We start from the raw sequence: 21,654 nt of genomic DNA, 5'->3' as shown, positions 1-21,654 counted from the left end.
CCTCAGCGGGGCGACAGGCCACACAGACAGGCGGCGGCTGGCCTCAGCTGGAGCCAGGTCCACACATTCCCCAGGAGCACGTGGAGGGCCTGGAGGGGGGGCCGCATGCTGGGGCCCTGCTGATCTGCAGGGAGAGAACGGGGCTGACTTCAGAGCTGCCCAGGCGCAGGCTGGCTGTCCTGAGGGCCTTGTCGGGGGAGCGTGGCTCTGGGCCTGGTCCCCTCTGCCAGGTGCTGTGCTGAGATGCTAGGGGGATAAACTCGTTCAATCCTCACACCAGCCCCAGAAGTAGGGCGTGTGGGGTCCCCATCTTGTAGACCGGCAAACCGAGGCCCGGCTGCCTGCCCAGGCTTGCTGCAGACTCGGGGCCCAAGCCAACGGGAAGGGGCTGGGAGGACTGGGGGTGGGGGATGGGAGGCAGGTCTCGTCGATGTCCTTGTCCTCTGCTCTGTGCCCCCCACTGACGTAAGCAGCAGGGTGACCTGGCCCCATTTGTGCACCCTGGGCTGCACGAGACACACGTGTTCCAGCAGAGCAGCCTTGGCCCCTGAGGTGCGCGCCCACCTGCTCTGCTCCAGCTGCAGCCCCACGCTGTCCTGCGTCTGCAGCCTGTCCTCCCCCAGAAAAAGTCCCACTGCAGGGGCTGGCCTGGTCCCCAGACCCCGCACCAGCCGCCATCCCCATAACCTGGGTCCAGGCGCTCCCTCCCTCCTGCCCTCCCTCCTCTGCCCTCAGCCCTGACTGCTCCCAGGGGGACAGGGCTGCAGGGCTGGACCGGACCTGAGCAGCCAGGCATTCCTCACACCTCTGACGTCTCTCCCCACAGACGAGCTGGAGCTGGTGCTGCAGGACGGACAGACATGCGTGCAGGCTCGATGCAGCCTCGCCGAGGGCCTGTCCTGGGGCCCATTCTGTGGGAGCATCCAGACCAGAGCCTCGTCCCCCAGGCAGGCAGAACTGGTAAGGAGCCCCGATCCCAGCCAGTCAGTCTACCAGCCGCAGGGCAGTGGCCAGGACAGTGTCCAGCCGAGGACACAGGCCCCTTCATCTCCCTTGAGCCAAGTCCGGGTTGGACTCCAGCCCAGGAGCTCCTGCCCGTCCGTGTGAAATGTGTCAGGAGATGTGGGCATGAGGTGTTGGTGCCAGGAGGGCCGGGAGGAGTTAACTGCCTGAGAGCATGGGGAGAGCTGTCTGGAGGTGGCGACGTGCGGCCTATGGGACCTCAGGGTAACACAGGGAGGGCTGCCTGGAGGAGATGATGTGGGGCCTACGGGACCTGAACGTGATGCAGGGAGGGCTCCCTGGAAGAAGGGATTTTTTAAACAGGCCCTTATGGTTGAGTAGAAGTTGGTGGGGCAGAGAAGGAAAAAATCAATCAAGGGGAGGAAATAAGGAGCCCGGGGTGAGGGGGCTGGACCTGGCCTGTGGCGCGGGAGGCAGGCAGGGACTGCCCCTTGGCACTGGACTTCACGGGGGGGGGCCACCCCTGGTGGTAAGCAAGGTGGTTTTCTGGGTGCTTGGGGGCAGCTGCAACAGAAGGTGAGATCCGTTCCGTCTCTGTGCCTGTGGGTCCTCCTGATGACAGCAAGAGGGCGCCATTGGCATCTGAGCACCGCCGGCACATGCCAGTCCCCCCCAGGCTACTTCTGAGCTGCCCTCTGTGGCAGGCAGTTCCTGCGTCCTCTTTCAGGGGTGTCAAGGCTCCTTCTAGAAAACGTTTCAGTCAAGAAAGGCATCAATGTATGGGAAGCAAACTGTGGGGCAGTGCAGCGGGCACCTGCGCTGTGCTGGGAGCGGGGAGGAGCCGTGCGTGACGAACATCCAGGGGGCGCCCTTCACCATGCCTTTTGATTTCTGATGTGGCATTCAGATGTGGCCGGATCTAGGGTACGAACTGCTGGCAGGCGCCCCATGGTGCTAGGTCTCGTGGGCCTGTGGTTGGCCTTCAGTGGCAGGGGCAAGGCTGTGACGGCAGAGCTCCCCTGCACCTGGAGGCCAAGTGCTGCCCTGACATCTCTAACCAGCTCCAACCTGGCAGTCAGAGCCCCCATCACTCAGCCGAGGAAACCGAGGCCCCTGGAGCTCAGCCTGCAGCAGTGTCCATGGGGCTGGTGGGGAGCCGTGGGCAGAATCCCCAGCTGCAGACCCTCAGACTGCTGCTCCCAGCCCCCACCCACTCCTGTGTGCACTAAAACCTGGGCTGTTGGTCATGCTGAGTCAGAATCTCGGAGCTGGGGCTTGGGGCCTCAGGAGGTTGAAGGTGTCCAAACGTGCAACCCAGGCACCAGTCACAGCTAAGTGGCCAGGCTCAGAGGGGCAGGTGCTTGCCCAGACCACTCATGAGTCGGTGGGAGTCTCCGAGGGCACCCACCTTCTAGCCAGGCTGTCCCTGCGGCGCCGGGTCCAGATTCCTGGGTCTCCTGCCTTGTGGCTATTTTGCTATGTGCCCCCAGGCAGGCCCCACCTCTCCAAGCTTCTGTCTCCTCAGCCTTTGGGAACTCAGGGGTCCCAGGAAGCCCTCAAGGGCCCTTGAGGCCTGAGCTTGCAGACCCTCCACTCTCCCCGCAGAGGAGAGGGTGGGCAGAGCTGCAGCTTGTCTGTGAAGTGGGGAAGCTGGTGGCCCAGGGCAGACGGGCGGATTAAATGCAGTGACCCGCACTGGTGCTTGCCACAGGGCCTGGCCGGTGGGCAGTGTAGCCAGCAGCCCTGTGGGAGGGGTGACCCTCTTGTCCCGTGGCTCCAAGAGGGGAGGAAACAGCGGAAACCCCAGGGGTTTCAGCTCTGTGGAAGGAGTGAGATTTCGGGAGGCTGTGGTGTTGAGAGCAGTCTCTGTAGGCAGTGAGCTCCCCGTCACTGGAGATATGCAACCAGCAGTCAGGCTGTTGTGGGGCAGTTAATGGGAGCTCGGTGGCTCCTCCCTGAACCCCCAGAGTGTCAAGAAAACCGTAAGCAGTAACTGGACAAAGGCAGGATGGTCAAGGACTGGGAACTTCGGCGTGTTCTGAGTGAGGCCTGCACCTCTCACCTCTGCTCCCTCCTTGGGGACAATCGGCCCCTTCTGAGACGGACAGGAGTGTGTTCCAGACTCACTCCACACACACTGCTGTGCACACATCCTCACACCTGGCCCTGTCTTCTCCACCCCACCCCCATGAGGCAGGCACCACTGTTCCCACTTTACAAATGAGGAAACTGAGGTTCCAAGAGGTTTGGTGACTTGCTGAAGTCACTGGGATCAAATGGCAGAGGGAGAATTGGCCCTTGTGTCTGCCCAGCCCTAGAGACCCCTGCAGGGCTGGGCTGGGGGGCCAGAGACACCCGCGCCAGTCCCAGGACGCCCGCCGTGGCCCCCCTGGGCCCCGCCTGGGCCTCCCCTCCAGCCTGCAGCCTCCTCTCTGGAGGTTTTGTCTTCATGGGGCCTGGGGAGCAGGTCAGCCTGGGGAGACTTGCACGAGGCTGGAAACCCTCTCCAGGCAGAGAGATAGCGTCCGAGGGAGCTGGGGCCAGAGAAGCCGGCCTCTGAGGCGTGTGCATAGGAGCCAAGGAGGAAGGGGCCTGCCTGCTCTTCCCTGTGGCTTTATCTGCACAGAATTAAATCCTTGATTAACCCTTATCTCCCCAGCAGGCGCTATCTCCGCCTTGGCGCCAAGTGTCCAGACACACGTACAAGATGATTGATTTCTTAAAGATATGCCTGCTTTCCCGATACTTCATTTATTGTCTAAATATTTTTGCTAACGTTTCAGCAGGCCCCTTATGAAGCCCAGCGGGTGGGTTCTGGCGCCCCCCACTCACCCCGCCCCAAGTCGTCCTGCGCCCACCCCCAGGCCGCCTGTCTCTGCTGCTTGGAGGGGGAAGTGGGGGGTGCCCATGGGGCCTGGTAACCCTTCTCCACTGGTCCCCTCAGGCCCAGGCCACTTGCAGGCCAGAGGGGGACAGGGCGGCTCCCCCCACAGTCCCCACACATGCTGGACGGACACAGTGCACAGAGCCTGGCCGAGGGCTGAGAGTGGGTTCTGGCACCAGTGTGCTGTGACCTGGGGCAGGACCCCCGCCCTGGATCCAGCTGTGGCCTCCACTGCCGGAAACCCAGCCAGCTCTAAACCTTGTGCTCAGATACAAGAGAAGTGCTCAGGGTGGATGTCGGGGGCAGGGAGCGGATGTGTGATGGACGGGTGGGCGGACAAACGAGCCAATGAGTGAGCAAGTGAGCAAACGGGCCCCCCAGCCTTGTTCCACCTGGCTGTCCTGTCGTCCCCTGTGGCTCACCCTTTAGCCACGAGGCCGCCGTGACAGCAGTGAGAGCTGGGAGGGACCCCTGGCTGGCACACCCCTGCCTGGGAGGCCGACGTGGGGCCTCAGGTGAGCCTTCGCCCAGGGCTCAGCATGGCGGGAGGGGCTTTGGTGGGCCTCCCCAGCCCCCTCCTGGGCACCAGGGGCTCTGAGAGGCCCTCCAAGCGGGATGCCCCAAAGGCTGGTGTCCGCGATCATTGCCTGGTGGAGCCAAACCTCATGGCAGGCTGAGCCCTGGCCAGAGGGCAGCAGAGACACCCGGCCCAGGATAGGTGCTGCGGGCCCTCCTTCGCCAGATGGGACGGGGTGGCACTGTGAGCCCTCTGCGTCCTGCTTCTCTCGCCTGCTGGGACGTTTGTGCGTTCCACGTCGGGGGGTCCTGCTCCCCATGTGCCAGGGTGCCTGCTGCTGGCCGTAGCCGTCCAGCCTCGGTGTTCCTGCCCAGCACGTGTGGATGTGCCCTGACAGTGCCGTCAGGCCTGGGCACTGGCCCTGGACCAGGTCTGCCGGTCAGTCCTGCCCGTGCCCCTGCCTCCTTGCTCACCGGCTCTGCCAGCCCTCAGGAGCCTCTCGCAGCCCATGTCCCCCACCCAGGGGACCCAGCAGCCCACTGGGTCCCATGGCCCCACGGGCAAGGCCCTGCAGCTGTGCCCCCTCCCCTCCCACATTAACTGGGGTGTGGCCTGGCCCAGACCAACTGTCCCAAGGACCACAGCAGTCTTTCCCCAGTGGGCCCTGGGCTAGAGCTGCACACTGACACTCTGTTGACCCTCCTTGGCTGTGAGGGGCTGTTCCGACTGCCCCATTACACAGATGGGGAAACTGAGGCAGAGAGGGCCAGCACGTATGGCTGCTGACACAGAGGACCCCACGTGGGCATCTGACGCAGTCACATTCTCCTGGTCCTGGTGTTGGCAGAGTGGCTCCTCCTGGGGTCTCCGAGGAGACAGTGCGTTCCAGGCCTGTGTCCGGCTTCTGGGCCCTGGTGATCCTTGGGGCTCCTTGGCTTGGAGACGAATCAGCCCCAGCCTCTGCCTGTGTTCCCCCTCCTCTCAGGACACTTGTCATTGGATTCAGCGCCCACCTGGCCACCCGGGGTGGTTTCACCTGGCTTAGCCTTCATTTAATCACACCTGCAAAGACTTTTTGCAAACACGGTCACGTTCCCAGGCTCCAGGTGGACACATCTTTGTGGGCCGTGTTCAGCCCGCTCTGCAGAGCTAACAGGTGTAGGGCCAGGCCCAGCCAAGGTCAGTCCCTGGGGGATGGTCAGGTCTGGGCTTGGCTGGAGCCCCATGGCCAGGAAGAGGGTAGCGTGGGGCTCTCTGAGAGGTGGACTCCCTCCTGGGGACAAGCCCCAGACAGGAGACCCGCCACTGGCCTCCCTGGATCCCTGGCCCCCTTCCTGTCCACACCTGTCTCCTGCCTGCAGCCGGAGGGGCTGGGGTGCCGCAGGATTGGGGAGGCCCTGCGGGTGTGGAGGGGCTCTGGCCACAGCGTCAACTCAGACTGGCCTCTTGGGGTCCCGGAGTCTACTCCAGAAAGACCCCAGCTGAGAACTGAGGAGGCCCATCCTTCGGTGGCCCCTGCTTTGAGCCGAGGGAAAGGGGCTGGGGCCACGTCCTCCCCAGGTGTCCTCGCGCCCCGCCGTCCACACAGCTCTGCCCACGTTCTGTTCACACTGCCCCCGCAGCTGGCCCACAGCAGGCCCTCGGGGCTGTTCACCAAATGAGGGAGGGGATGAATGCATGAATGAGTGGATGGAGGGAACAGGGAGTCTGCAGAGATGCAGCAAAGGTCTCTCAGGCCTGGCTTCTGGGCCTGTGGGCATGCAGCCGCTTCCGGTGGCCTTGGGTGTCACCACCTCTGTGGGCCTCAGTCTCCTTGCCTGGGAAATGGGTTCTTCACAGGGTCTGGGGGAGACAGGGTGGAGGTGGTTGTCTCCCGCGATGGTCAGTGGGAGGCAGGTGGGGGCTTCTCAGGATGGGCTGACGGACAGATGGGTGGGGCCCGGATCAGAGCCCACCCCAGCCCCAGTCCTGACCTCTGGTGGACGTGCCTGCAGTGACCTGGGGGAGGGCTTCTGCAGGGCTGTCTGGCTCCCTGGGCCACCCTCTCCCTGCGACACTGCTTCGAGCAACGCACAACGGAGTTTGGGAACAGCCTCAGATGCGGCTGTCACAGCGGATGCGGCGGAGATAGGGTTTCTGATGGTTATCGGCAGTCACAGAATCCAGACACTGACCTCTTTGTTGGCGAACAACAAGGGTTCTCAGATGCACCCAGAGAATTTAAAGTGCCCGCCTGCTACCCCGGGGGCTGGGTGGGGCTGCCTGCAGTCAGGAGGGAGGGACGGCGACCCCGAGCGCTGCAGGCCAGGCAGGCAGCCGAGTTTCTTACCAAGCCTGGACATGGCCTGTCCAGGGCAAGCTGGACCCAGACCAGCAGTGAGCCTGGGGGCACCATGGAGGGAAGGTGCCTGGCGGCCACACATCTTTAATAGTTTCGGCAGAAGGGCCAGGCTCGCACCCCGCTGCCCATGGCAGAGCCGGGAAGGGGGCCCACCTTGGCCTGGCGCCTTCAACACCAGAGAACAGGGCTTCTGTTCCAGGGCTGCTCGGTACTAGGGCTGGGCAGGGGAGAAAGTAAATAACTTGGCAGCCTCTCCACCAGGAGAGTAGAGTTTGAAATCTGCCCTCGGTCCCCAGGCAGGCTCCTGGGGCAGGGGGTGGGCTGCAGCAGCCCCGCGTGTTGCGGTCCAGCTGCCCAGGACCAGAGCTGGCTTGTGCACGCTGCGCCCCGGGGACAGGGCAGCGGCAGGCTGGGCGGGGCCGGCTCCCCTCCCTGTGGGGTGCTGGACCCTGCACCCCTAGAGCCAAGCGCAGGTTGGGAGGCTGGAGATGGTGGTCTCAGCCTTCCCCATTTAAGTGGGAGGGGGAGGCCCCTCCCAGTGTTCAGGGCTGAGGGAACGAGGGTGAAGGGCTAAGGGGTCGAAGCCTGGATCTCCTGTTCCCCGCCCGGGGTGCAGGGTGCAAGCTCCCCCAGGTCCCCACGTCCCCTCCTCCTCGGCTGTCCTCACAGGCACCCAGCCCGCCCGGGGCAGCCCCCCCGGCAACGGGCCGCTCCCGGCAGGAGGCACAGGGCCGGGGGAGCGCGGCCGGCCATCTCCCCTGCACTCGGGCGGGCGTGTGCGGAGACGAGGGGTTCTGCAGCGTCAGCAGAGCTGTGCGCGGGCGCTTTTATCACACCACGAACAGGCCGCTCCCGGGAGTGATAAGCATTAAACCGACCGGGAGGCTGTCAGTCTCGGTTTGAAGGTTTAGAAATATTGGGACGAATAATTAGATTTCATATCGTTACCGCAGCACCCATCGGAGAATCAGGCAGATTAATTTTTTTCTCTCTCCTCCGCTCATTAATATTCATTAGGGACTCGGGGAGGCCCCCGCCTCTGCCTGGCTGAGAGCTGCTGGTCGGCTGCCCCGGCCAGCCAGGTTGGGGGAGCCACCGGTCACTGGCTGCTGCACCAGCCTTGTTGGTTCCACTTTGGCCCCCAGCCTGTCCCCAGCTGGTGAGGACCCCCAGCTCTGCAGCTGTCAGAATCGCCAGCTGTCTGTGAAAGCAGGTGCCACCAGCCACCAGCCTGCCCTGTGCAGCCTCCTTGGTGGAGACGCTTGTCCCAAGTGGACATCTGGCGATGGCTGGCCTGGTGCCCCAGTGGACACCAGCCTCCTGGGCCCAAAGACGCAGCCACTGCCCTCTGTTTTCTGCCGGCCAAAGGGAGTGGAGAAGCGAGGGGACGAGACTCGTGTTTCTCTTGTGCAGGTCATGTGCCAGGTGGGCACAGATCAAAGGCACGGCTTCACCCAGATTGCTACCTCTCAGTGCCCTGGGGGAAACTGAGTCACAGAGAGGGACACGACCTCCCCCAGGAGCAAGTGGCAGCTCCAGGACATTCGAGGGAGCACACGGGCTTGGGGCATCACTGTGTGCAGAGATGCGGAGGGCAGGGAGGCAGGCACGGTGCTGGCACCACAGGGCTCTGCTCCCACGGCCCCCTGGCTGGCTGTTCTTCACTTGACCGATCCGTGACTGAGCTGTGCAGCTGGTCCGCTGGCCAGGGTGCCCCAGTCTGCCACGGGATGAGGACAGGACACAGGGAGCACTGAGGCCGCTGCAGGTCAAGGGGCAGTGCCCTACCCAAAGTCACAGTCAGGGAGGCCAAGCCTGGGCTGGAGCTGATGCCCAGCTCTTGAGCCCACATGCTCCCTGCAGGCAAAACCTAGTAACGCCATGGGCTTGGACTGGGTCGGGAGGTGGCCAGAACCCATCAGAGAGCGCCCTGAAACATATTGCCTGCCCCCGCCTACCCACCATGGTAGCATCCTGGCTGACTGCCACGTGTGTCCCTGGGGTGCACAACTCTCGCCCCCCCCAGGTGACCCCAAGTGACCCTGGTTCTTCCATTAGAGGTCCTGATAAACAAGGTTTGAGTAAAAGGCATTTATTTACCTAAAACAAAGAAAATACTCGGACATGAACGCACTGTGCCTTCCCACAGTGCCCAGCAGCTGAGGGTGGGGACCTCCAGGCAGAGGCGCCATCCAGAACCCATCAATCCCTGGGGCTGGGCCTGAGGGGTGGCAGTGGTCACCCCAAACTCCTGGGGCCACACAGGGCCAGGCTCTGTGCCTCGTCCCCTTGATGTGACAAGGGCTGGCCCCCTCCCAGCACCAGGCTATGTTGGGACAGGGGGCGTGTTTCCTCTGCTGCCTGGTGGGGGCCAGGGATCCGGAAATCAGGCCACCGCCCTCCACGGTCTTCCAGCAACCCCAAGGGAGCTGCCCCTCTCCCCTCAGCCTCCTCACCTGTGAGATGGGAGGACATTGCCCACTTTCCAGGCCACCAGTGAGGCAGGTGGGTGAGGGGCTGACCCTGCATGCAAACATGGGTCTTGGAGTCACAGGGAGACCAGATGCTGATTCTGGGGACCTCAGAGGACTGCTGGGCCCAGGCAGGTGTTCCTTGAGGTGCGCCAGCCCCAGGATGCACTGGACAAAGGGGGACCTGCAGCAGGGAGAGGGGCCGCACTGTTGGGGAGGACATGCAAGTACCCATCTGGGCTGATCCTGGCTGCAGCCCTCAGAGTTCATTCTGGGGGCCTCTGGGGGGGGGTGTGGGAGGAGCCTGTGCCCTGCCCAGGTCCGGGCACCCCATGGGCTGCACCACAGCACCGAGCGGCCCACCAGGGATGAGGCAGCAAGGAGCGAAGAGAGGTCTGGGTGCAAATCCCCTCTGCTGCTCACTGGCTGTGTGACCTCAGGCAAGCTGCTTGACCTCTCTGGGCCTTAAGCTCCATGAGAACCAAGCACTTAACCCGTGGAAGACACCCTGGCTTCTGTTGCCAGCACAGTACCTGACAAGACTCAGGCCTGCAGCCCGGACTGGCCACCCCCCCAGGCAGACCCTCAGGCTTCCCCCACATGGACCCCCCCTTCCCTGCTGTGTTCCAAGGGCACGACTGAGTCCTTGCTGACTGCCCCCTCCTGTCCCCCAGAGCCCAGCCCTGACCCTGCTGCTGGAGGACGAGGCCTGCTGGCTGAAGAAGCTGCCCCATGCCCTGACAGAGGCCAAAGCCAACTCAGAGATCCACAGGAAGGGTTGGTATCCTGGTGCTTCCTCGCAGCCTTCCGGAATGTGGGGGGCGCTGGCTCTCCCTGGGGTGGCCCTTAAAGAGAAAGTGGCCTGTCTGGGCTGAGTTGAGGGGCTGGCTCCCATAGCCAGCACGCCCCCAGGGCCCTGATCAATGCCAGTCTTGGGCTGGATGGACATCTGCCCTCAGGAGGGGGGACAGGCATCCCAGGAAGCCGGTCTGCCCTCAGGGCGTCTGGGAGACTCCCCAGGGCACTGAGGAACCCAGGCTGGTGGGGTCTGGCGGGCTAGGCTGGGGGTGTAGTCTGGCCCCTCAGGGAGTGATCATGAGGGCCATGTTCAAATCTGGCTATGGGGCCCAGGACAGGTCCCTGCACCTTTCAGGGCCTCTGTTTCATGAGGCCTAGGAAAGAGCTGATCAGACCCAGGGCATTCAGCTGGGCCCTCCCGCCCCTACGTCCCCACGTCCCCACGTCCCCACTGTATCCCTGCACCTTCCAGGAGGGAGGAGGGAGAGCAGAGGGGTCCTCACCACCCCTCACCTCCTCAGTTGAAAGCTTAAGCCACACAGATGGGGACGGGGGCAGTGTCTACACCGAGGTCCTGCCGGCCCCGGTGGTTTGACTCCTGAGGAAATCACAGCATGGCCTTCCCAGCGTGTGAGGACCAGGGTGTCAGGGCTGCAGGGACCCCCCAACTACAGACAAGGAGGCTCAGGGCCCAGGGGAGGATGTAGACAAGACATGATAGCTTCTACAGCCAAGCAAGGGGCATGCGCTGCAGTGTGGGGGGAGGGCCGTGCGCCCACTGCCCACAGGAAGTCCTCCTCACTCCCCTGTGGGGGCTCCACTTTCAGGGGATGTTCTAGGGGCACCACCCTCACCATCTCCTCGCAAGCACATTGGGCCAAGTGTCCTGGGGCGTTCTTGTTTTGGGACAAAGCCAAAGGCCACTAGGGTGGGAGGGAGCCAAGCTAGGCTGCTGCTCCAACACCCGCCCCTCCCATCTGGGGGCCTACATCCTGGCACGCTGCAGGTGCACAGCCAGGACCCAGGCTTCCCACCTGCCCTGCCATCGCCCCCAGAGGCCTGGGCCAGCATGGCGCCCACGTGCCTGTCTCTCCCTCCGTAGGGGAGAGAACCCCGGCCCCTCCTCCCCACCGAGGGGTGCTCTAAGGACCCGGAGAGCAGCCAGAAGGTACTGCAGGGCCTGGCGTTGGCAGCAGGTCATCAGCTGGGGGGTCTGTCCACCTGGTTGGGACGTGGCCCAGTCAGTGTTCTGGCCTGGTCAGTGAGGCTCACCTAACCAGGCAGGACGAGGGTCCCTGCAGTGCCCAGGCGAGGCCTGCACCTCTCGGGGAAGTATCCTGGCAGCCTCGGTGCCGGACACTGGAGGTGGACGGACCTGTGGGCAGTTCAGCCTGGGTCCTGTTGGCCAAGGCTGCCCTCTGCAGGCCGCCTTGGGAACAGCCACGCCAGCTGAGATGCAAGGAGTGGGGAGGCCCTTCTAAGGCCAGGCGAGTGGCTACTAGGCCCTCCCTAGCCACTCTGCAGCCCCTCTCCTGGAAAAGGGCCCTACTGCTCAGATGGGCGCAGGGCAGGCAGACCTGGGGAACCACCTAGTTGCCGCAGGGTGCACCATGGAAACCAGCGGGCCACAGCTGCAAACCCAGGTGTGGCCTCTCCCTGGCCCGTCCCTCACGCCAGCCTTTAAAACCCTTATCTCTAAGATGAGGCAGTGTGGAGGGGTTCCGGAGGGTAGGTGGATGGTTGGGTAGGGGGTCTTCGCAGATGAGTGGCAGTGGTGGATGGTGCTAGTGGCTGTTCCATCACGGATGCCCTTACGCCACAGGTGAAGCCCTCTGGTGCAGGGTCACCAAGCCGGTGCCAGCAGGTGGACACTTGTGTGTGCGCCTCACGGCCGAGCCCCACGGAGCCCCCAGCCACCCTGTGAAGAAGGAGCCCATGGAGCCCGAGGGCCCGGCCCCCTCCCACACCGACATCCAGCTCCTGCCCCAGCAGGCCGGCATGGCGTCCATCCTCGCCACAGCGGTCGTCAACAGTGAGTAACCTGCCGTGTCTCCCCCACCTCCACTCCCGGGGGGCCAGTACAGCCCAGACACAGGGCTGCAGGTGGTACCCAGCTCAGGATCTGCAGAGATCTGTCACCACTGGGACCTGAACAGAGATGTGGGGGCCCCAGGAGGGGCCATGTGGTCGGTCTGCACACACTGCCGGGGCAGGACGTAGGGTAAGGCCCAGCACACAGCTGCCCGGTGCCTCCCGGGGAGGGCGGGAAGCAGGTTTCTCATCTCGATGTCTGACACGCGCACCATGGGGGCGCCCAGGGCAGCCCTGCCCTCGTGCAATAGACACCAGTGCCGCCTCCACCTATGAGGCGTGAAGCACGGGCCAAGTGCCCCTGCGGCAAAGCCACCAGGGGTGGGGGGGACAGCTGGGGTGGGGGCTCACTCACAAGGAGCCTCGGCGGGTCTGAGAATCAGACAGAACTCGCTTGTTCCCCAAACACTTGTGTAATGTCCATATTCAACCAGGTGGTGAGGCCCTGGGTCCCCGAGGTGCAGAGGCAGGAGCAGGTATGGCTCCATCCATCACCGTGGGCGGTGGCCAGGGGTACTTCAGCCGGGTGCTCAGGAAAGCCACTGGACAGGACAGCCAGCTGAGATCTGCATGCCAGGTCCTACACAGTGGTCACTGTGGCCAGAGCAGACCAGCCAGGGCTGGGACTTCTCAGAGAAATGACCCCACCAAGGGCTTTCAAGCAGCAAAGGGTATGATCCAGTTTAGTTTTAGTATCACCCAGCTGCTAGGTGGTGACCATAGGGTTGCAAAATTGGAAAAAAAGTGACCTTTTGAAGCAAGTCAAATGTGATGACGGTTTGAACCAGGTGGGGGCACCAAGGCAGAGGACAGAGGGGCATTGGAGCCAACAGGGCTCCACCGGGGGGCGGGGGCAGCAGCACGAGGCCCAGAGCTTTGGCATAGCTGTGCGGGTGGACACTGGTCCGTCCTGTCGCTGGCAGGGAGTCAGGGAGAGCCTGCTCTGACTTTCTGACCTGAGACGCCCGCCAGGCACTAGAGCGGAGCCCAGGCGGCAACTGGAGACATGTGCTGGGGCTCAGAGTGCGGTCAGAGCCAGGGCAGCTCTGGGCAGGACAAGGCCCCCAGAGAGACGGGACCTGCGGACACCAGATCCGGGAGTTGAGGGAGGAGTCTGCCATAGCCCAGCTGTGTAGACACCAAGGGCAGAGATGTGACCCCTGGACTGGTCAGCATGGAGGCTACTACCATGACCCAAACAGTTGCAGCTGAGATGGAAGGGGGTGGGGACAAGCGCAGACAGAAGGGTGTCTCAGGCCACCCGTGGTGGCTGCCCCCACGCCCATCTGGGGGCTGCAGGGAGCCCCGGCCCCAGCAGCCTCACCGGGCCTTAAGTTCCCTCCCCTTTGTCTGAGACTTCGGAGCCACAGCATCCCAAGAGCGTTTCACCTGAGAAGTCCCCGTGGGCTAGACGTCTTGTTGACACTGACCCCTACCCCGCGTGGGCCCGCCCCAACTGGTGGCCCAGAAGGGCCTTAAGACCCTCAAGCTTAGTTAATCAGCTTAATCAGACCCAGGTTAACTCCTGACACTCCACCACTCTGGGCCTGAGTTTTCTCCCCGTGAAAGGAGTAAAGGTAATACCAACCTCACGGCGTCCGTGCAGGACCCCAGGCCCCAGCCGGTGGTCAGCCTGCTGTCAGCTCAGGGCGGGTGGGACCGTGGCATCTTAAGTTTCAGGCCTGCAGCTGAGGCTCCGGGCCCCGCCCTGTGCTGCTGGCTGCCGCGCTGACCTTGCAGCTATGAACAGAAACCCCCCCACTGGCCCCTGGGATCCGGATCCCACCTCAAGGCCTCAGCTGGTAGAGAACAGAGCTGCCTCGAGGCCCTCAAATAAAAGGGAACTTGAAAACCAGAAGTAAACAACACAGTGGGGGGAGGTCTGAGCCAGAAAAACAGCAGGCAGAGGAGCGTGAGGGGTGGCCACCTCTCCTGACAGACAGGTACTAGGCTCCTTGAAGGAGGCAGAAGCCGGAGACCTGGCAGCCCCCCAGTGGAGGAGGACCACCCCTTGAGTAACTGCGGACCAGCGGGATGAGAACCTGCAGAAGTTAGAACACAATTAAGGAGTCCCAGGCCCCTCAAGTCCACGTCAAGGTCAAGACACAGGGCGAGGCCTCCGCAGGCCCTGGGTTCAGCCCCACGGAGCAGGGGCAGACAACAGAGCATCCCTTAGCCTTCTGCTGAGAACCAGAGGGCGAGTGCGCCCCCATCAGAGAAATCCTCACCGCTGGCAAATCTGACCCCGCAACCCGAAATCCTGTAAACTGAAAAGTCAGAGGCAGCCCGCTTGGGCAAATGTGCTCCATTCAGCAAATGTTGACCCTTATCAGTAACACAAGGAGCCATCAGGCGTAAGGGGGCTCAGGGAGGCTCTCCATCCTCTGCCTGCCCAGAGCCACGTTCACCTCCTATCCTCCTGCCCCAGGACTTGGGGACCCGTGCACCTGGCCACCCATATGCCGTTCCGTGTGCACACGCTTGTCTTCTCCACGGGCAGCCAGCTCCACGCCATCCCTCACACCCACGGCCAGTGCACCTTCACGTGCACATGCTCACCCTGACCCGGTCAGAAAGAATCACGACATGGACCCCAGCCTCGTTCCCCTGGGCGTCCACTAGTGTGTCCTTCTGTGGGCACCCCCCACAAAGCCTGTGGGGAGACAGCATGGGGGCCATCCTAGGGGCTGCTCAGACCCCACCCACCTGTCCCCCTGGCATCCTAGAGAGGGAATGCAGGGCTATCCAGGGATAAGGGAGAAGACACAGCCCTCGTGTTGCAGGGGGCCCACTGCCCTGCCCCGGGTTGTAGGCAGCCCCTCTGCTGCCAGGGTGCTCCCTTCAGGCTATGCCTGCCTCTCGCCCCCATAGAAGACGTCTTCCCCTGCAAGGACTGCGGCATCTGGTACCGGAGCGAGCGGAACTTGCAAGCCCACCTCCTCTACTACTGTGCCAGCCGCCAGGGCTCCGGATCCCCCGCCACAGCCGCCCCCGACGAGAAGCCCAAGGAGACTTACCCCAATGAGCGCATCTGCCCCTTCCCCCAATGTCGCAAAAGCTGTCCCAGCGCCAGCTCCCTGGAGATCCACATGCGTAGCCACAGCGGTGAGGCCCCACACCCCCACCGAAACCATGTGGGCTCGACACACCTGTCCCGGGGTCGCCCACCAGCCGGGGATGTGCTGGGAGGGGGTCCTCCCACCTGCCCAGGGCACCTGGCCCATCTCCAACCACCTGGACAGCCAGCTTGGGGCTGGGCCCCTGCCAGATCCTGGGAATAAGGGCCAAGGAGGCTGAGCTTAGGGCCCTCCGCATGGCCTGCTGCGGTCCCCGGCCAGCTGGGCTTGGGACCCACCCCCTCAACGGGCCCTGTGTTCCAGGAGAGCGCCCCTTCGTGTGTCTCATCTGCCTATCTGCCTTCACCACCAAGGCCAACTGTGAGCGGCACCTCAAGGTGCACACAGACACACTGACCGGTAGGTGGGAGCCAGGAAGGGGTCAGACAGGGGGCGTCTCTGGGGCCCACCCACCCAGGGTCCTGATACCACAGCCTGCCTGCAGGGGTCTGTCACAGCTGTGGCTTCATCTCCACCACAAGGGACATCCTCTACAGCCACCTGGTGACCAACCACATGGTCTGCCAGCCGGGCTCTAAGGCTGAGATCTACTCACCAGGGGCCGGGCACCCCACTGCCAAGCTCCCCCCAGGTGAGCCCCGGGGGCCCCCTGAGAACCGGGGAGGGGGAGGCAGGCTTGTCCGTGAGAGGGGGTTGGTGTCAGTCTCGGCCTTGGCAGCCACAGCCTTTGCCCAGCGCAGCAATCCCTTCCTGCCCTCCCCCGCCCTCAGGTCTGGCCCAGGCAGGTCCTGCTCCAGCCCTGAAGTGTGGCCCCTGGGGTCTTCCTGCAGACAGCCTGGCTGGCTTCCAGCAGCATACGGCATTGCACGGTCCTTTGGCCTCTGCTGACCTGGGCCTGGCTACTGCCCCATCGCCTGGACTGGACAGGAAGGCGCTGGCCGAGGCCACCAACGGAGAGGCCAGAGCGGCCCCCCAGAACGGGAGCAGCGGCGAGCCCCCCGCGGCCCCCAGGAGCATCAAGGTGGAGGCGGCAGAGGAGCCCGAGGCGGAGCCAGGGCCCCCGGCCCCGTCGCGCACGCCATCGCCGCCCAGCCCCAGCCCGGTGCGCGTCAAGGCGGAGCTGTCCAGCCCCACACCCGGCTCCAGCCCGGGGCCCGGCGCGCTCTTTCTGCCGCAGCTGCCCGCGGCGCCCCCGGCCTCCGAGATCCTGGCCAAGATGTCTGAGCTGGTGCACAGCCGGCTGCAGGCGGGCGCGGGGGTGGGCGCTCCGGCTGGCCTCTTCGCGGGGGCTCCCAAGGGCGCCACGTGCTTCGAGTGCGACATCACCTTCAACAACATCAACAACTTTTACGTGCACAAGCGCCTCTACTGCTCCGGCCGCCGCCCGCCCGACGACGGGCCCCCCGCCCGCAGGCCCAAGGCGGCCCCCGCCCCGCCGCGCGCGCCCCCAGCCCCGCCGCCTGCCGAGGCCGACGCACCGTGCTCGTCGCCGGGCCCCGGGACGCGAGAGGACGAGGCCAGGAGCGCGGTCACGCCCGAGGCCGAGGCCGAGGCCTGCGGCCGGGGCAGCGAAGGCAGCCCGAGCCCGGGCAGCGGGGCGGACGAGGACGACGACCCCCGCCGGACGCTGTGCGAGGCCTGCAACATCCGATTCAGCCGCCACGAGACCTACACGGTGCATAAGCGCTACTACTGCGCCTCGCGCCACGACCCACCGCCGCGCCGGCCGGCGCCTGCCGGGACCCCCGGGTCCCCCGCGCCCGCCGCGCCGCCGGTGCGCACGCGCAGGCGCCGCAAGCTCTACGAGCTGCACGCGGCCGGCCCCGCCCCGTCGCCGGCCGGCCCCGCCCCTCCCGCTGCGCCCGGCCCCGCCTCCACGCCGCCCGGCCCCGCCCCCACGTCGCCCGCGGCGCCGGCGCCGCGGCCCGGAAGCGGAAGTGGAGGCGGAGGTGGAAGCTGCTCCGATCCCGCCGAAGGCCCCATCGACCTGAGCAAGAAGCCGCGGCGCCAGACGTCGGCCGCCGCCACCCCGGGCCCCACGCCGGGCCTGCCGGCCCTGGCCGACTACCACGAGTGCACGGCCTGCCGCGTGAGCTTCCACAGCCTCGAGGCCTACCTGGCGCACAAGAAGTTCTCGTGCCCCGCCGCCCTGCGCCGCCTGCGCGCCTCCCCCGAGGACCCGCCCGCCGTCGTGTGCCCCTACTGCCCCCCGAACGGCGTGGTCCGCGGCGACCTCATTGAGCACTTCCGCCTGGCGCACGGCCTGCTGCTGGGCAAGCCCCCGGCCGGCCCCGGCGCCGAGGCCCGGACGCCCTCGCCCGCCGTGCCGCGCGACGGCCTCAACGGCCAGGACCTGCGGGAGCCGCCCGCCAGCAGCCCACGGCCCGGCCCGCCCCCGGCCCCGTCCCCTGAAGCTGTGCCGGCGCCCCCCTCCCACTCGGACAAGGGTGTGCAGACCCCCAGCCAGGGGTCAGCGGCCCCCGTGCCCAACGGCAACCACAGGTACTGCCGCCTGTGCAACATCAAGTTCAGCAGTCTGTCCACCTTCATCGCCCACAAGAAGTATTACTGCTCCTCGCACGCGGCCGAGCACGTGAAGTGAGCGCCGCGCGCGGAGGGCGGAACCTGCGCGCCTGCTCTCTAGGGGCCTCCACGGGCCCGGGCACCCTTGCTCCTGGGAAACGCTCCAAGCACAGGCTTCAGCACAGGGGCTGCGGGGGGCAGACCCCGCTTGGACCTTTGGCACTTAATAAAGAAGTTCAGTTTGATGAGCACAGTGGTGGAGCAGCCTAGTTCTCTAAGCAAAGGGGCCCTGCAGGGTAGGCGCACGCATGGCCAGCACCACCACCAAGAACACACAGGCCACTGCAGACAGGAGTCACAAGCCCAACTCCAGGCTGACGGCACTGCCCTGGGCCCCTTTGGGGGCACAGGAAGGGCAGGCACGGCCCTTCTAGGTCCACTGCTCTCACCACCCCAGGACGCAGCCAGAAGCTCTGGTTTGATCACCAGACACCAAAGGGAAGAGCTGGATCCTAACCAGCCTACAGTTCTCCTGTCTGCATGGGTCTGGGGCCTGGATGTCACCTGTGCAGCCACAGGCCACCAAGGATTCCGGGAATGGGAGCATCACGGGGGAGGATGCAGCCCTGTGGTTGTCACGGCTGATGGGGGAAGAAGGGCGAAACAGCAGACAGGCCCCAGGAAAGAGAGTGGACCAGGGAGGGGCACCAGGGCCCACAGCGACCCCTAGGGCCAGGGGGAGCCCGTCCTAGAGTCGGGGCGGCAGTGGGCACAAGGACTAATGTCACACACCCCCAGTCTGCCCTGCGGGGGCAGCATAAGTCACGACCAAGCCACAACTTGTCTTGCCACTTGGCAACAAGGTGGCAGTGGGCACCCTCCAGCCCGGTGTCCCTTAGCTTGAAGTAGTGTCTTTTCCAAACATAATCTTACTTGGAACCTTACTGCAGATTAAAGTGCAATCTGACCGACTTTCTCTGCCCCCAAATACCAGAGGTGCTTCCTGCCACGTACCCAGACTCACTCTCTAGCTCAAGGCAAGCTCCCTCCCACCCAGCCCTCAGAGGTGAGGCCAGGGAGCCTGGGTTTGGACAAGCACAGTCCTCAGGCCCATCTGACACTCCCTTCCGCTGGCCCTGAGTACCAGGCCGTGACCAGGCAGGGCCACCGGACAAGCCAGGGCCCTAGGGAGCTGAGCTGCCTTCCTGGTGAGGACCGTCCCTGACTCTGCCCTCCTGGGTTGGGACTGGGAGGCTTACGGACCCCTCAGTCCTGCTCCTCGTTTGCATTGTTCTGCATTAATTTGCGTGGAGAGTTGGAGTTTCCACCCCCAAGTCTGGCCACCAAAGGCCAACATCGCTCTGTTCTCAAAACGTTAAACCTAAGGCAAGGTGCATGTCCGTCACTGGCTGCTGGTGCACACAGATGCTTGAAGGGGAGGGAAGAGGAGGCAGGCAGTGGGTGGGAGGCAGTGCTGCACTGAAAAGGGCTTCAGTTTCCATGCCCTTAGTGGGGGAGGAGGGGCTCTACCATCCTGGAGCCCCTTCTGAGAGCGCAGCTCCGGAGCCAGAGCTGACCCCTGACGCTCTCCTCAGGCCTGAACTGCTGGCCAGGCCAAGCCCTGTGCCAGGGAGATCCCGGGCCCTGCAGCTGGGCTCTGAGTCCCATCCCCCGACACCCCCACTGATGCAGGGCAGGCACCTACTGTCCTCGTCCAGTTGAAGGTCCCCTGTGCTGGGCTCGCCCACCCACAGCCCCCAGCACCCCTTCGCCCTCTTCGGACCCCGTCTCCCACACACCCTGCCGCCTCCTCAAGCCAAGACCTAGCCAGCCCCCTTCGCCCCTGTGTCTTCTCCCCATGTCTGCGCACCCTCACGTATGCACACCTCACCATCCAAAGCAACTTGTGATTTCGCCAGACCCGTCTCTGCCCACCTGCCGTCCACCGTCTGGCTCCCAGGTCCCCTTGGGTCTCTCTCCACCACCACTTCCAAACCTGCCAGCACGTCTGGTTGTCTGCCGGGACGCCTGCCGCTGCTCCCCCGCCCTGGCCGCACCCTGTCAGAGGCCCTGGCTGGGTGGCCGGGAGACCAGGTGGTGCCCCACCCTGCTGCAGGCCTTCTGGGCTTCTTGCTGGTTTGTGCTGCTCCTGTAGGCACCTCGGCCCAGTCTGCTCCCCGGTCAGGCGGCCTGTCTGGAGACCTGCCCCAACCCCCCGTCCTACCACCTGGCTCGTTCCTCCTGTAAGGGCTCTCCCTCTTGGGATCTCCTAGTTTTTCTTACCTCTTGCCCCTCCCCCATGGGCCTCGCAGCCTTGACCACTGCCTCCTGGACACCTGATCCATGGCCTGGCCCCAGGGAGTGGCACATGGTCACTGGGGAGTGAGAGGACTAGCAGAGACAACGAGTGACCTCCCCTCCCCCAAGCCCCCTCGTCTACAGCCGCCCGCCTGAAGCCCGCCCTGCCCATCTGCTGCCCCCTCCCCCCGCCTTCCTCCATCCCGTTCTCCACTGGTCTCCTGCCTTTGACTGCCCCCCATGCTGTGCCAGCTGCACCTCTCCGGGGCCAGCTCTGACCAGGTGACACCGTGTCACAGGTCCTCAGCACACAGGACACACAGTCCACGTTCAAGGCCACCCGCCACCCAACCCCAGAGTCCTGGGTGCAGATCTCCCACAGGTCGTTGCTCCCAGCAGCCCTGCACACCCCTGGGGACACCTGGCTCTAGGAAGCGCTGGTGGTCATTCCTGGCACCAGCGGTCAGCAGCAGACAAGGGGACAGGAGCTTCAGGCCGGCCAAGCTGCCCACCCTGTCTCCTGAGGAGGCAGAAGGGAGGTGGGGCAGGTAGTGGTGGGAGGTGGCGGGATCACAGCTGCAAAGGGAAGGAGTGAGAACACGGAGGAGGGCTATGTGCTAGTAGGCAGCCTGGCAGAGTTCGGAGGTGCGTTGGTCTTCGCAGAAGGGGAGGAGCAGCAGAGATGACCGGCCAGCGCGGGAGGGGCCTGACAGTCAGGCCCCAGGTGCAGGGTGCATGGGAGCAGGCAGTGGCCCCCGGCAGGGCCCTGGCGGGCACCAGGCGGCAATAAGCTCGGTGCTGACCTCCTGCGGGTGTCCCGCAGCTGGCCTTAGGTGCTGGGAATGATGCTTCTGCAGCCTCCCTGGAAGTCAGCTTCCACCCTCCCACCACTGTCCTCCAGGGAGGCGCAACCGGCTCAGGGAGGGGCGTGGCTTCCCACCGCTCCAGTCACTGCTAGGAGCATTGCAGCCTGGTGCACAGACGGCCCTGCCCTGCCAGGCACTCAGCCGCCTCAGCCACTTCGGATTTCTGACCAGGGTTCCGCCCACCCAGGGCCCAGCCTTGCACACAGACCTGCCCTCACCTGGGGCCCTCCGTGGGAGCAGCTTAGAGCAGCGGACCCAGGGCGTCTGCTCCTGGGCAGCCAAGACTGGCCGCTTTCCCTCTAGGGGACAGCCTCCCCACCACTGTGGGGGACACTGAGGACAGAGGTTCTCTGGGATGTGGGTGGTCCCGGTTGCCAAGAGCACTCTTCCAAGACGGCAGCACCAGCACCACCCGAGCTGGTAAAGGGGCCTGGGAATCTGTGTTGATCAGCTCCCAGCAGATTCTTCCCTGGCAAGTTTGAGACACACCTGCGCAGCAGGTGCTCAGACACTGTTTGAGCCGTTCTAACCTAACAGAGACAGACTTGACACAGGACCTTTGTCAGCTGGGCCGGAACTCAGCCATTGGGAGCCTGGCTGGGACGATGAGACCACGCCTCCCCCCTCAGGATGCGCGCTTGACCACCCGGTGTTCCAGACACTCCATCCCAACACCATTCTGCCTTCAGCCTTCATCGGATGAGCCCTTGGAAGCCCTGGCTAGCTAAGCCCAGGCCACGCTGGTGAGAACAGCAAGGTGGGGGGTGCGTGCGGTAGCTCCACCACCAACATGGAAGGCACCCCGTGCAGAGCGCTGCCGGCTCC

The 21,654-nt window shown here is 64.6% G+C and overlaps 1 protein-coding gene across 2 annotated transcripts in view; it reads left to right on the top strand.

Annotated features, from left to right (window-relative positions):
* The window catches only part of ZFPM1 (zinc finger protein, FOG family member 1), a 66,125-nt gene extending 48,207 nt beyond the window's left edge, over positions 1-17,918 (top strand). For both annotated transcript variants that reach the window (XM_064477662.1, XM_064477661.1), the window contains exons 4-10: positions 827-960; positions 9,851-9,953; positions 11,797-12,006; positions 14,937-15,170; positions 15,446-15,541; positions 15,627-15,773; positions 15,973-17,918. In XM_064477662.1, coding sequence (XP_064333732.1) covers positions 827-960; positions 9,851-9,953; positions 11,797-12,006; positions 14,937-15,170; positions 15,446-15,541; positions 15,627-15,773; positions 15,973-17,744 — 2,696 coding nt within the window. In that variant the 3' untranslated portion in view covers positions 17,745-17,918. The remainder of the gene's footprint in view (positions 1-826; positions 961-9,850; positions 9,954-11,796; positions 12,007-14,936; positions 15,171-15,445; positions 15,542-15,626; positions 15,774-15,972) is intronic.
* The last annotated feature ends 3,736 nt before the right edge of the window (positions 17,919-21,654 follow it).

This window comes from Camelus dromedarius, chromosome 23 (assembly GCF_036321535.1).
Source record: "Camelus dromedarius isolate mCamDro1 chromosome 23, mCamDro1.pat, whole genome shotgun sequence".
NCBI classification, from domain to species: Eukaryota; Metazoa; Chordata; class Mammalia; order Artiodactyla; family Camelidae; genus Camelus; species Camelus dromedarius.
This window is presented reverse-complemented; position numbering and strand designations above follow the sequence as displayed.